This window comes from Tribolium castaneum, chromosome 1, assembly GCF_031307605.1.
Source record: "Tribolium castaneum strain GA2 chromosome 1, icTriCast1.1, whole genome shotgun sequence".
Taxonomy (NCBI): Eukaryota; Metazoa; Arthropoda; class Insecta; order Coleoptera; family Tenebrionidae; genus Tribolium; species Tribolium castaneum.
The window spans coordinates 10,964,768-10,978,182 of record NC_087394.1 but is presented as its reverse complement, the minus strand read 5'-3'; the positions used below and the strand labels follow the sequence as shown (position 1 = coordinate 10,978,182).

General features: G+C 30.0%; 1 protein-coding gene across 10 annotated transcripts in view; it reads right to left on the bottom strand.

Annotated features, from left to right (window-relative positions):
- Nucleotides 1-2,069: 2,069 nt before the first annotated feature.
- LOC659510 (probable 3',5'-cyclic phosphodiesterase pde-5) overlaps nucleotides 2,070-13,415 on the bottom strand; it is a 94,018-nt gene continuing 82,672 nt past the window's right edge. For 3 of the 10 annotated variants that reach the window (XM_015978470.2, XM_015978473.2, XM_064355574.1), the window contains 2 exons: nucleotides 9,098-9,256; nucleotides 2,070-5,187 (listed from right to left, as the gene is read on the bottom strand). In XM_015978470.2, coding sequence (XP_015833956.1) covers nucleotides 4,672-5,187; nucleotides 9,098-9,256 — 675 coding nt within the window. In that variant the 3' untranslated portion in view covers nucleotides 2,070-4,671. Of the gene's footprint in view, nucleotides 5,188-8,865; nucleotides 8,961-9,097; nucleotides 9,257-13,415 lie in introns of those variants that run through there. The other 7 variants (XR_010333404.1, XR_010333400.1, XR_010333401.1 and 4 more) reach the window with 7 other exon arrangements.

Sequence of the window (13,415 nt, the reverse complement as noted above, 5' to 3'; positions counted from 1 at the left end):
CACCAAAAAATTAATTTAAAAATTTTATTTTGAAGAACTATATCTTGTGAAAATAGGCTCAAACAATTTTTTGTCGTAGGAACTTTTAATTCAGTTTGATGTCCTTTATCAGCACCCTGTGTTATTTTTTTATTTATCAATATTTATTATAAAGGACTGTAGAAATTTAAAAAAAAATTCATGCATAAAGAAAAAATAAAGTATTTAATGACAAACGCTGATTCCTATGCGACTAATTAATCATAATCAGTTTATGAGAAATAGTAATATAGTGGAGTCCGATTATAACGAACTTCGAAAATGTATCAAAATCAATTCGTTATATGCGATAAATTAAAAAGTGTTTTTTTAAAATTATCTTTATTTTACAAATGAAATAAGTCGAAATAAATAAGTGCCTATTGTAAGAAAAAGCGGGAAATAGTAATAAATATACTATGTGAATTTTATAGTTGTGCATATACGCATATACAGGGTGTGTCATTGATATGGGCGTGCTCGACTGCACCTACACTGTCAAATGTATCGCAATGAATCAAATGGCACTGCAAAATGGGAAATTAAAGTGTACGTTCTAAATTATTTTGCCCTATACAGGGTGTTTCATTTTTACAGTGCAGTCTTTAACATAGTTTTTTTAAATGGCATCCCCTGTATGTACATATTTAAATTTGCACTATTTTAGGCTTTAGAAATCAGCTTAGTTTTTGCAATTTACTTTAATCGTTCAAAAGATATTTAATTTTTTCTACAATTTAGTGCGTCTGTAGGCACATTATTAAAAAATCGCAGTGCACTTGGTTTTTGGGACATCAAGTTGGGAATTTGTCCGTGCGTAAACAAATGTCTGAGGTATCTTTTGGTGACAAGACCATATATTTGCTTTGTAGCATCACCTTGCTGTGACACATTCATTTTGCTAAACTTTGAAGGACCATAACGTAATTTTTTTAAATAGCACCTCCTGTGTTTTATTATTTTTTTTGTATTATTCATCGTCTTATTTGACATCTTTTTTACCTATTATTTTTTTTTCAAATGAGTTAATGAGATAATACGGTTTTTCTAAAAAATACACATTCTGACATACTAATATCGAAATTGCTTTAATAGGACGTCACGTTTTGATTTACTTATGAAAATGAATTTTTCGCGTAATATGCATACCTACAAATTTCATCGAGACATGCATTTTAATAAAATTTTGCCAAAAAATTATTAAATAAAAATGATAGAAATTTACAATGGAGAAATAAGAAAATAAAAAAGCTGGGGTATAACAAATCGACCATTGCCAGCAATAAATCATTATATTGCATCGTATACTTAAATTCCTAAAGGATTCTTTAGGAAAATTCTTGCAATCACAGTTTGTGAGTTCTATTATAATTTATTAATATAGTAATTATATAATTATGCCTTCATATCCCGTCCCTCACGTGTAAACAAAAAGGAAATTAATCAAAAGTCGTTACACTTACAATCAAAAGCCTTATTCTTCGGTTTCGTGGTTTCAGAAGTTACCACAGAATTTTTTAACGATTATTTAACGATAAAAATGTGAGGTCTCTTTTGTGTCCCGTCCGCCATAACTTTTTTCCTACTCGTATTTCAATTTTTTCAAATGTGGCTTTTACAAATGTGCAACAAAGGTTGCAAACACTTTGACTGATACTAAGTTCCTATAAAGAAAAATTTATTTCTAGTGTTACTGTTCATAAAAACTGAAAATAAAATGCAAAAATTTGTGCAGTGTTACGGGAGTTAAAAGGAAATGACAAAATAAACTTTTTGTCAATTCTTGGCATTTTTGACAGTAAAAATGAGTTAAAAACTATGCTCGTGGTTAAAACAGTAAAATCTCAGACAAAGTGCAAAAAAAACGAATAAAGCACGTTCAGTTTTGGTTCTGCCAAAGTCTGAATCAATGCTTAAGAAGAAATGAATTGAATGATTGAAGAAAACTGGTTAGGGGGAAGACAATATTTGGCAATTTTTTATTAGTTTTTATTATTGTTGGTGTACTATTTAAATCTGAATTTGTTTTGATTTCTCAAATAAATAAATAATAAACACAAATAATTTTTATTTGGAGACGTAAAATAGGTAGGTACATAAAACAATTTCATCGTCAAATTAACTATTCTACTTAAAATAAAAACAATATTAATGTTAATAAAACGTTACAGCACGTATGAGGACTAGAAACAATATTGTGAAATATAATAATAAATACATCTCAAGAGCTAAAAGGATTCAACTAATTTAATATTATATACAAAAAATAGATAATTTTCACAAGACTTTTAATAGAAAACGTCCAATATAACGTGGCCATAAAACGAATTAACAATTTTTAATTAATTCCACCGTTAGCTCGTAAATTTTTTGTGGACACATTTTATAGTGGACGATTTCCATCCAACATCCTGTTTTTAAAGACACTTTAAAAAGAGACACATAATCAGTATATACAGTTTGGTCAGACGTTGATACATATTTTAAATACCTATGATATCAATACTGTAGAAAAATGTTCAGAAGTAATCATTTTGATTCTGTAAATTGAAAATATTCGATATAAGAAAACATGTAGGTAAAATATTGCTTTGTAGTGTATACAGTTTGAAGCATTCACAGTTTAGAAAATCTGAAATAGAAGGTGTTCAAAAATTGGCACACCAACTAAGCAAGTAAGTGTAGATCACGGAAAAAATCTTGAAAAAATATTAAAATTATTGTTAATCAAATTATATTGCGGTCACGATTGTTAGATACGTTGCCACTACGGATATTTAAAGGTTAGGATATGAAAGGACGTACAAATAAAACGTACCAGTTTTCGATAGTTCCGTTAATGTCGCCAGAGAGCGCAGTCGTTCCATTACCTAAGTTTTCAGAATAGTAAAATTGAAAAAAATATTGTATTTGTATAACAAACGTAAAAAATACGACAGACAGAGCATTAAATTCACAATAGTAGGACATAAATATAATGCAAAAAGTTTATCGTAAACAATATTTAAAAAAAAATCAAACTTTTACCAATTTGAACTCTGCCCCATATTTTTCAAAACGCTGCGAATACGGTTACAGATATAAAAAAAATGTTAGGAAGAAAGTTGTAGAGAATCAAATTTCCTATCAAAAAGTCCCCGAGACCATATCCTTATCTTTAACTGTTTAGTCCCCAAAGTAGTTCAAAGACGCTCAAGCGACAGATTTGCTTCATTTTGCCGGTAGTCAAGTATTGGAAAATTAATTTATACTTAAACCATTGAAGATAGAAATATGGTGTCGCGGACTTTTTTGTAGAAAATTTAATTCTCTACAATTTTGTTCCGTACACTTTTTTTGTATCTTCAACCGTATTCACAGCGTTTGCAAAAATATAAGGTGGAACGTAAATGGATAACTTTAAGCGGTAATTCTTTGCGCACCGTCGTATATTTATCAAAACGTTGGGAATACGGTTAAAGATACAAAAAAAGTGTAAGAAACAAAGTTGTAGAAAATTAAATTTCCTACAAAAAAGTTCGAACTATATCTCTATCTTCAACCATTTAGGCCCCAAAGTGGTTCAAAAACGCTCAAGTGACGGATTTGCTTCATTTTGCCGGTGGTCAAGTATTGGAAAATTAATTTATACTTAAACGGTTGAAGGTAGAAATATGGTGTCGCGGACTTTTTTGTAGAAAATTTAATTCTCTACAACTTTGTTCTTTACACTTTTTTTGTATCTTCAACCGTATTCATAGCGTTCACAAAAATATAAGGTGGAACGCAAATTGATAACTTTAAGCGGTAATTCTTTGCGCACCGTCGCATATTTATCAAAACGTTGGGAATACGGTAAAAGATACAAAAAAGTGTAACGAACAAAGTTGTAGAAAATTAAATTTCCTACAAAAAAGTCCGCGACACCATATTTTTATCTTCTATAGTTTAGGAATAAATTAACTTTCCGTTACCTGACCACCGCTAAAATGAAAAAATTCGTCGTGTCATCGTCTTTAGGTCCTAAACCGTTGAAGATAGAGATACAGTCTCGCGGACTTTTTTAAGGAAAATTTAATTCTCTACAAATTTCTTCTTAACTTTTTTCTTGTATCTTTAACCGTATGCGCAGCGTCTTGAAAAATACGGGACCATGTTTCTTACGAAAATTTTAGTCATCAATTTTTCTCAGTCTAAGAATGCAAAGCTTAACATTTACGCATTTTTTCCAAGTAATTAGTGAATCGTTTGGATTTAAATTTATTTATAATGATTTGGCACCGAGACTGTATAACGCTGGAAGCGCCCTCATTTTTACTCTGCCGTACTATTTTTTTGGGTTCAGAAAATCTTGCGTTTCGTCTCCTAATTTATAGTCATCCATAGTTGCCACATTATTTATCGAAGACTTTAATACCTAGTTTTTTCTACAATTTTTAACCTACCTGCCATTTTCCACAGAGTTGGTGCCCCGATTCTTGAACACCCTGTAATCCACTTACATTTATTACGATTCGAAAAAAATGTACAAAAATAAAATTATTTCGTAATTTAATCATAAAACCTAAAGGCACTACGAAAGGTTGAATGTTCTAAACTACCACATCTCTTACTTAAACATTAAAACATTTGTTGACAATAAACGACAAAGGAGGAACGTGTTGTTTGATTTGATCAGTTTTGTATTTGTTTTTCTTTGATTTCATTGTCGATTTTCCGCCAACGCTCCAAATTTTCCTGACACATGTCCAATAACGGTTTAGTTTCAGGAATCAAAGTATAAAGCAAACTATAGCAAGAAACACAAATTCCCGTCAAAAAGCCCACTTGAGAGGCGGCTTGTTGGTCCGGCTGGTGCCTGTCCATCATCGGAATGGGTTTTCTGCCAGCTTGTCTTTCGGCATCTCCTTGCTCGTAAAACTCCTCGAAGATGACTTTAACGGTCTCGACTTGGATGTCCCACGGCTTGGCGCTCGCACTGAGATCACTGCCGGTCATCGAAATGGCTTGCAGTAATAACCGGTGCTCTAAGTTGTTCCAGGAGAACGCGTTGCTTTGGACCAATTGGCTTAGTTTAGCTTTGTTGGGGAAGAACACTGCTAAGTCGGTGGCGAGGATGCAGTGCTTAAGCAAACTTAGGACTTGTTTGTACTCAGAACTCGAGAGTTTGGCAAAGATATTATGGCCCTCCTGCAAAGTTTAAGGATTGCTTGAGAGTGCGCCAGACGGGAAATGTTTGGGAAAAAATTAAGAGTGATGATGATAGACACGTATCTATGTTGTTCTAAAAGCGAGCGGAATTGAAATTTATTAGCAACAACATCACTAGCTCGACCCACACGGAGATGTCTAATTCGTTACAGCAGTTTAGCTATTAGAATGATTTAAAGGCGTGAAATTAAGTAGGTAGGTGTTCTAAGTAGTTTATACAAGGTAAATCTGCTTAATAATGATCATTAATTAATGAGAATTATTCATATTATTGATAAAATTTAAATTATTGATGAGTTGACCAAAGTTTTATAATTTCTAGTCTAGTTTAATTTTTTTTCAAACCTCATATAAGTGAGACTTTGCGTTCCTACGCCACGGACAAGGTAAAAGTGTCACTTCATTGAATTATTGAATATTGAAGTATTGCACACTTTACGTGCTAAATCACTAATCAGTATATAAAAAATATTAATAACAAACATTTAAGGGAAATCATAATTTTTTTATATTTATTGTAAAGATACAATTACAATTTATTTGGCTGAATAATTTTACTAAAAACATTCTTTTGTTTTTTACGAATTTTTTTACAGGGTGTTTATTAAGCAGGCGCTGTAGAATACTTATTTGTGGTCCGATTTTAAATTTAGAAAAAAATTTGCTGTCTTTTATTGTAGTATAAGCTGATGCTAGTAGTTTCATACCTTTTCTTTATTTTTTTTCTTTTCATAATTTTAAAGATATGAGTTTTTTACGTGTGTACTATGTTTTGCTGTTAATAAAAATTATTGTTTACAAGAATTATTAAAATAAAAAAAATAAACAAACTTTTGGTTTTAGCGATATATTTTTAAATTTACAAACTGTTTCGTCTAAGCCACCTCATTAGAAGCATTGAACGTTTTAGTAAAGTTATTCATCGGAATCCATTATGTTCTGCTCAATAAAAATATTTTCAACATGGTGGCACTTCCGGTTATACCGGAAGCCGCTATCACCTTTTTTATCATAAATGAATAGCTATGTTATATGAAAATAAATTCACAAAGAAAACTTCTGTGCAACTCCTTTTAGTAAATTTTTAAATGAGCTGAAACATATTTTCAAATTTTTAAAAAAGGCAGAGTTATCGATTTTTGAAGATGCAAATCCAAAAAAATAAAAACTCTTAATATTTCGTAAACGACTTAATTTAGGTATAAGGAAAGCTTATGAAAACTGCCTTAAAATAACTAGTAATCTAAAAACGCTTGAAAAAATATAGCTTTCCATTTAAAATAAGGATCTTGATAGCAACTTCCGGTATAACCGGAAGTGTTGCCATGTTAAAAATATTTTCATTGAGAACCTAAGAGATTATAGTTGTATACAAATTTTCAGATGATTATCATTACTAGAACTCCTAATACTTCTAATGTGGAATTAAGACGGAACAGCCTGTATTTTTTGCACAAAAAAAATCGACTGTTTTAAAACGACGTAAGAAATAATAATCTTTTTGTGCAGTGAGTTACAATTAGTCAATTAATTAATTATTAATTTGGGAGCAGCTATAATTCTGTTCGGTTCAACAAAAATATTATCAAAATTACTGCACTTTCGGTTAGAGCACCGAAAAGCCAGTATTAACTGTTATTACATTTGTTTTACATATTAGAGTTATTACAGGTCAGGTCAGATCATGTCGTCATTTTTATTAATTATTAATTTATTAATTTTATTTGGATCTGAATGTATTTTATTTTATTTATTATTTTTTTATTTCGCACGTTCCTCCTAAAAAATTCATGCCTTTATCATTCTTAAATAATAAAATATTATTCAAGTATTTGAAAGGAAAACTTTAGATCTCATCTTTGGCGTTTACAAGATTTTAAAAACTTAACAAAATCCACTACTCACACCAAATGTAATATGTTTTACTTTATAATATGTCGATTTGCGTTAAAATTATCAATACCCCTACTCGTATGTTGTTTAATATTTTTATTTTATTTTATTTCAATTAATTTTACTAGCACTAATAACTTCGTTAAAATATTCACGCAGGAACTATGTCAACCATTTGAAAATTTAGTTTTTAGTAAAAAAATCGAAAAATTTCTTTCTTATACAATATAAGATATTTTGAAATTACGTTTTGTAAATTTTGTAAATTACAAAATAAATTGAAATTTATAGAAATAAAGCAAATTTGAAATACGTACCCAAGATAACGAAATTTCTTTGTATCCTTTTTTTTTAAATCTTAAAACTATAAGATACACAAAACAATACTGTCCTATTGGCAAACTCAGTAAAAATAAAATAAAAAAATCTAATTTTGGTGATGGCATTTTGGCTCACAGTGGGCCAAATAAATGTCTACCATTTCGCAAAATTTCAATAAAAAATTAAAACTGAAATATGTTTAAAAAATTAGAAATATCGTTTCTTAGAGTAAAAAGATTAAAATCTGTATCAACGTTGTTATTATTTTTTAAAACAGTAAGTATTTTTTTCTTGTGTTTATGGATTGTTCAAGTTATTAGAATTCTGATCAGTTTCCCTTATTTCTTTACTCTATACCCAAAGTTATCAATTTAAAAAATAATTTGAAAAAACAAGTTAACATATCCAAAATTTTGAAGATTAGGTTTGGAGAACTTCAAATACCCATAACTCAGTTTTACCAAATGAAATGCTTCATTTTTTCGTTAGTAAATAAGCAAGAATTTAGTTTTGTTTCGATGTGTATTACTATTCCACTAATATTGTTCAAGTTATTCTGAATTTTTTGGTATTGCAACATGCATTTCTAACTATAGCAGTTTAAACACAAGAAATATTGTTCACTGAATACTGACTGACTGAAGTTCTGTTCAAAATTTTGTTATACTTTTACCGATTACAAAATAAATTAATAAAATTCAGGTTTGAAACTCATTGATTCTTGAACGTCTCCTAGTTTAATGTAAAAAACTGCCTTTTTTAAACTTGTTACAGAAATTTGATAAAATAACAAAGTTAATACCGACTTCCATAAGACCGGAAGTGCTGTCATCTTGAAAATATATTTTTTCATTGAGCAGGAACTAACGCCTTAACGGATTATAGCTGTGTTCAAATTGTTCAAATTTTGAGATAAATACCACCACAAATGTGGAGCCTAGAAATAGAATTTTTCGAATTTGGTTTCACAAATTGTTAATTGTGAGACTGAAAGTAGATTCACTAAGAGAACTTCTGTGCAACTTCTTTTAGTAAATTTTTAGGAATCGTATTGGCAGTGCTGGGTTCGGTGTCATCAGTCATCAGTGTAATCTAGTGTGTGAACTGATCTGTCAAGAGCGTCAAGTCGTTTATTGATAAAACCCGAATAATTAACAAAATAAAAAGAAAATAGTTTGAACAGATTTTGAAAAGTTAAACTAAAAAAAAACAAACAACAAAAATAGAATAGAGAAAAAAATTGTATATTACACTCGTTTTATAAAACTTAATTGTGGCACTCATTGTACTGGAGCACTCCTTCGTCGTGCTCCAAAACCATTCGTGCCACAATAGAACGTCTTATAAGACTCGTATAATAATATATTATTTTATTGTAGTTAATCAATTGTGTTTCTAATCGAAGAAATGCAGGCCAAAGAAAACATTTATTTATTTTTGGAAGGAATTTATATTGATTGCATTTTTATTAACCGCAGCATGAATCTGATGAATTTTCATTATGTTGCGAAATAATTCACCCAAGTTACGAGTTTATCCTGAAAAACCGTCTGAATTATTTATGATATTGTTGATGGAGCGGCTCATTAAATCTTTGGCGCACATTAAATTTTAATTGCAATTCTGCAAATTTAGAACTTCAAACGAAGCGATTCAATTCAAACTACATACAGACCTGTTGCAAAATGGTCACCGTTTGATTGAAATGGTGGTGTTCCATGGTGGATGTGGAATAGATGGCAGCCAGAGGCGATTCCGTGTCCAACATAAATTTGTTGTTCTTCCCGCGGTGGTCGAGATCATGACACAGTGCCCCTATGTACAATGCCAGGCACTGCAATTACAATACAACTGTTAGAAGCTAAACAGAGACTGACATGCAGGAAGTCATTAGCGACGACAAATAAGGAAGACGAAAAATATTAACAGCAATACTGCGCCGTGCCCGATCACGATGGCATTGTTATTGCTGTTCTCCAGCCTTAATGAGCAACAATTTTGTTGTTTGTTCGAGTAATTGATTTCGACCGAGTTAGAAAGAACAAACTGCACCGAATCTGGACCACGAACTAAGGAAGTTTTAACTTAGGAAGATTAAAACCTTATTTAGGTTGTACAAAAAAAAAGAAATTAGGTATTAAAATTTGGTTATTTAAGATACATTTTGTATTAATTCCTACTACAAGCAAAATAAAAACATACGTTTTGTCAAAATCTTTAAAATTATCTATTACACAAAAAAGTTATAAAGAAGTTAATTAAGTATTGTACCTAAATATATAGTTTTGTCAAAATCTTTAAAATTATCTATTATACAAAGAAGTTATAAAGAAGTTAATTAAGTATTGCACCTAAATATAGTGAAATCTCCAATAAGCGGACACCGACGGTGACACGTTTTTTGTCCGGTTAATGGAGATGTCCTCTTAAGGGAAATAATAGACACAAACAAAATTAATTTATTGAAAAAATAGTAGTATAATACTATTTGGTACAATAACAAATAAAAAATGTTTCTTCAAAATTTGCTACAGCTTGTTCATTAGTGTCAATGTTACTGCAAACTCTTTAATTTTAATCTCGACAGTAGCTTTGGAAAGCAGTATATTTCTATTTTGCGCTTTTATAATCCAATACAGGGAGGTTCTTTTAGGGCCTACAATAGAAAATTTTTAACTTTTAATAAAGCTAAAGCGTTAAAATTTTGTATAGGTACGGTCCAAATCGATCATTCTGAGTTCAACTAAATTATTTTCAAAGTGGCAGAATTTCCGGAACTACGAGAAATTTGAGCCAAAATTTTAAATTGCACCCATGTGTTTTTATTGTATTTTTTAATTCGCCACTTGAAAAGGAGTAAAATGTATCCTAGTTGTTAGTATTTATCTGTCATAGTTGTTGGCGCATGTTAATTTTTTTGCAAAAATTTTCATTTGCAGGAGTTCATTTAAAATATCACAGCTAGTGAACCCTTTACATTAAGTAAACAATTCTTTTTGCATATTGTAGCCAGAGGTTCGAAAAATCTTCTCAAATCTTCAAGATTGTCATCTGTCAAATTGCAAGGCTACTATGACTTTTTGAAAATGATCATTAAATTTTTTTTAATCAAAAGAATCAGTTTTCATGCAGGCTTTTAACATCTTCTGTTAATATCTCTTTTTTTTAAATAATCGCAACAAACAGAATTTTAGCTCATATTTTCATTTTTAATCAATTTTCGAAAAATACGATAAAACTATGCTATTAATTAAAAGAAATGTTCGATTTGTTCCCCATTTTCATTCAAGAAGTTCAAAAATTTGATGGCAGACTGACTGAGTTACTTTACACAATTCACTAAGTTATAATAAATCATAATTAAATATTGTTGTTTCACTGCTTATTCGATAATAAACCAGCAAAAAACTAAATAACATATTGAAGTTTGACAACTGTTGACCATTTTGCAAGGTCTACGTGATCAACTATAAAAATTACGAAGTAAAATCCGTTTTTTGTGTTTTTTTTCAAAAACTGTAAAAGATAGGTACAGAAAAGAAAATGGGGTCGTTCTATTTAAAAAAGTTATAGCAGTTATAGAGTTATAGCAGTTTTTTGATAACTATTTTGAAAAATTTATACTAGCCATGAATTTTAACAGTTGACAATTTTGAAAATTCTAGAAGACCCTTCAAACCATTGGTTACTGAATCCAAAAAAATTATTCACTTATTGCAAAGGTTCAGGAGCTGTGTTATCTTAGATAAACCCTTGCAAATAAAAATTTAAAAAGAATAATTGACATATGTGAAAAACTATGACAGATAAGTACCAGCAACTTGAGTAAAATCTTACTCAACTTAAGAAGGTAAATTCAAATGTGCACTAAAAATGTGTGGTTACTATTTAAAATTTTAAACTTGGTGCCAATTTTTTGTAGTTTTTATTTTTTTAACTTAGTTAAACTCAGAATGGCCGATTTAGATAGTATAAAAAATTTTAAAGCTCTACTATATTACTATTAGAAGTTAATAAGTTTCTAATGTAGGCCCTAAAAGAATCACCCTTTATAAAACTAAATAATCAATTATAAGTTAATTGGTTTATTCTTAATATCTATTTAAAAAAGTAACTTAGTTCTCCACAAACGCATTTTTTTTCACTATTTTATGTTTGTTTTTAACAATATTTTTTGCTTGGGTTTTTCAGTTTTTATATTTCATACTTCTTTGTTTTCGCACACTTGGTTTGTTTTGGGTGAACCAATCCAGATTTCTTTTTATTTTAATATTACCATAAGCTTTTTTAGTTTAATTTTTTGATGATAACGTCGTATAAAGAATGAAAAGATGTACTAATGAGTGCACTAACACATAATTGTAACTTTAACCTCTGCTGCGGTCTAAATCTAAACCAGTTTATTACTAAAATGAAACATGTATCCGCTTATGTGAGTTTCCGAATTTTCTGACGATTTGTCGTAATAATACATAACTCATGAGCGAATGGCATGTTGTCCGCTTAAAAGAGAGATTTTGTTTCCGAGGATCCGAGCTGCACTGTCCGCGTCCGTTTATTGGAGAGTTCGCGTAAAGAGAAACAATGAAACACATTACCTCAAAACGAAGCTAACAAAAATGTCCGTTTATGAGAGAGGTCCGCTTATAGCAGGTGTCCGTTAAGAGAGATTTCAGTTTAGATCTAAATTTGGTGATTTAAAATTAGTTCGTTTTTACGTAAGAAATAATTTCAACATAGAAACTAAAACAGATACTAAAATCAGGCACCTCTGCATTATCAATATTTTAACGCCGAGAAAATAAAAACACGAAAAATTAAAAAATATTGAAACTGAAATTTGGAAAAACTAAGCAACTGAAAAACTGAGAAACTGAAAAAATATAGAACTGGAAAAAAGGAACACTAATAAATTGAAACATAAGATTCGGAACAAAAAAACAATACGCTAAGAGACTGGAAAGCTGAAAAACTTAAAAACTAGAATACAAAAAACCTTAAAAACAGTAATATTAAAATTCTGGAAATCTAGCAACGGAAAGAGTGATAATTAAAAAACTATGAAACTACAAAGTAAGAAAGTTAATAAAATAAAGTAGTAAAACCAAAAAAACTAAAAAAATGGCGAAATACTATGGGGAAATTATGAAACTAAAAAGCTGAAATACTGGACGCCTGAGAAACAAAAAATCTTTAGAGGTAAAATAAAATAACAAGGAAATTGAAAAATTTGATGTAACGATTTTAAACCAAATACTACTAAAAAAAATAGAAAAAATGTCTTACTCGTATTTTAAATCAGGAGATTAAACACAACTGTGGGATGTTTAAAACTCATTTAGGAATTCAGGAAAACAATTATTTCGAGTTTTAAGAAAAGTCCTTAAAAATTACGTGTTAGGAAAGTTTCCTAAAATACGATCTCTACTAATCACCTTTGTGTTAGAATCGATGCGCTCTAATGAAAACCTTCCATGTTTTATTCAGCGTTTACTTTACAAGTGGGTCCAGTATTCTGGTCAGGTAATTGAAAAAAACTTTTAATAACTCCAGATTTCTGCATGAATGGGGATTTATACCGAATTCGTATGCGTGTAAATGCAAATTTTTTTATGAGCATATAATTGAATATAAATATAAAAGCCGTGTAGAGCTTTTTATAGGGATTTCACGTCGACGGCTGTTAATTCTTCATTCACCCTCAATTCGCAGGAAGTATTGGATATGATTTATTTATAGGTTTTCGAACCATCAAAATGGTGATGTTGAGCTTGAGGGGCGAAATTGATTAGTAAATTCCTTTTTCAGACCAGGACTGAGTACTAATTTAGAGTTCATTCGATTTAAGTGCAAATGAATAAACATCAAAGAAGCAAAATAAACAAGAAATTGAATGGTCGTTGTTTGCAATTAATAAAAATGACGCTGAACAAATGAAACGAAAAATGTTGTCGTTCCGGAACTCATTTGAATAGTAATTTTCAAACTGCAAT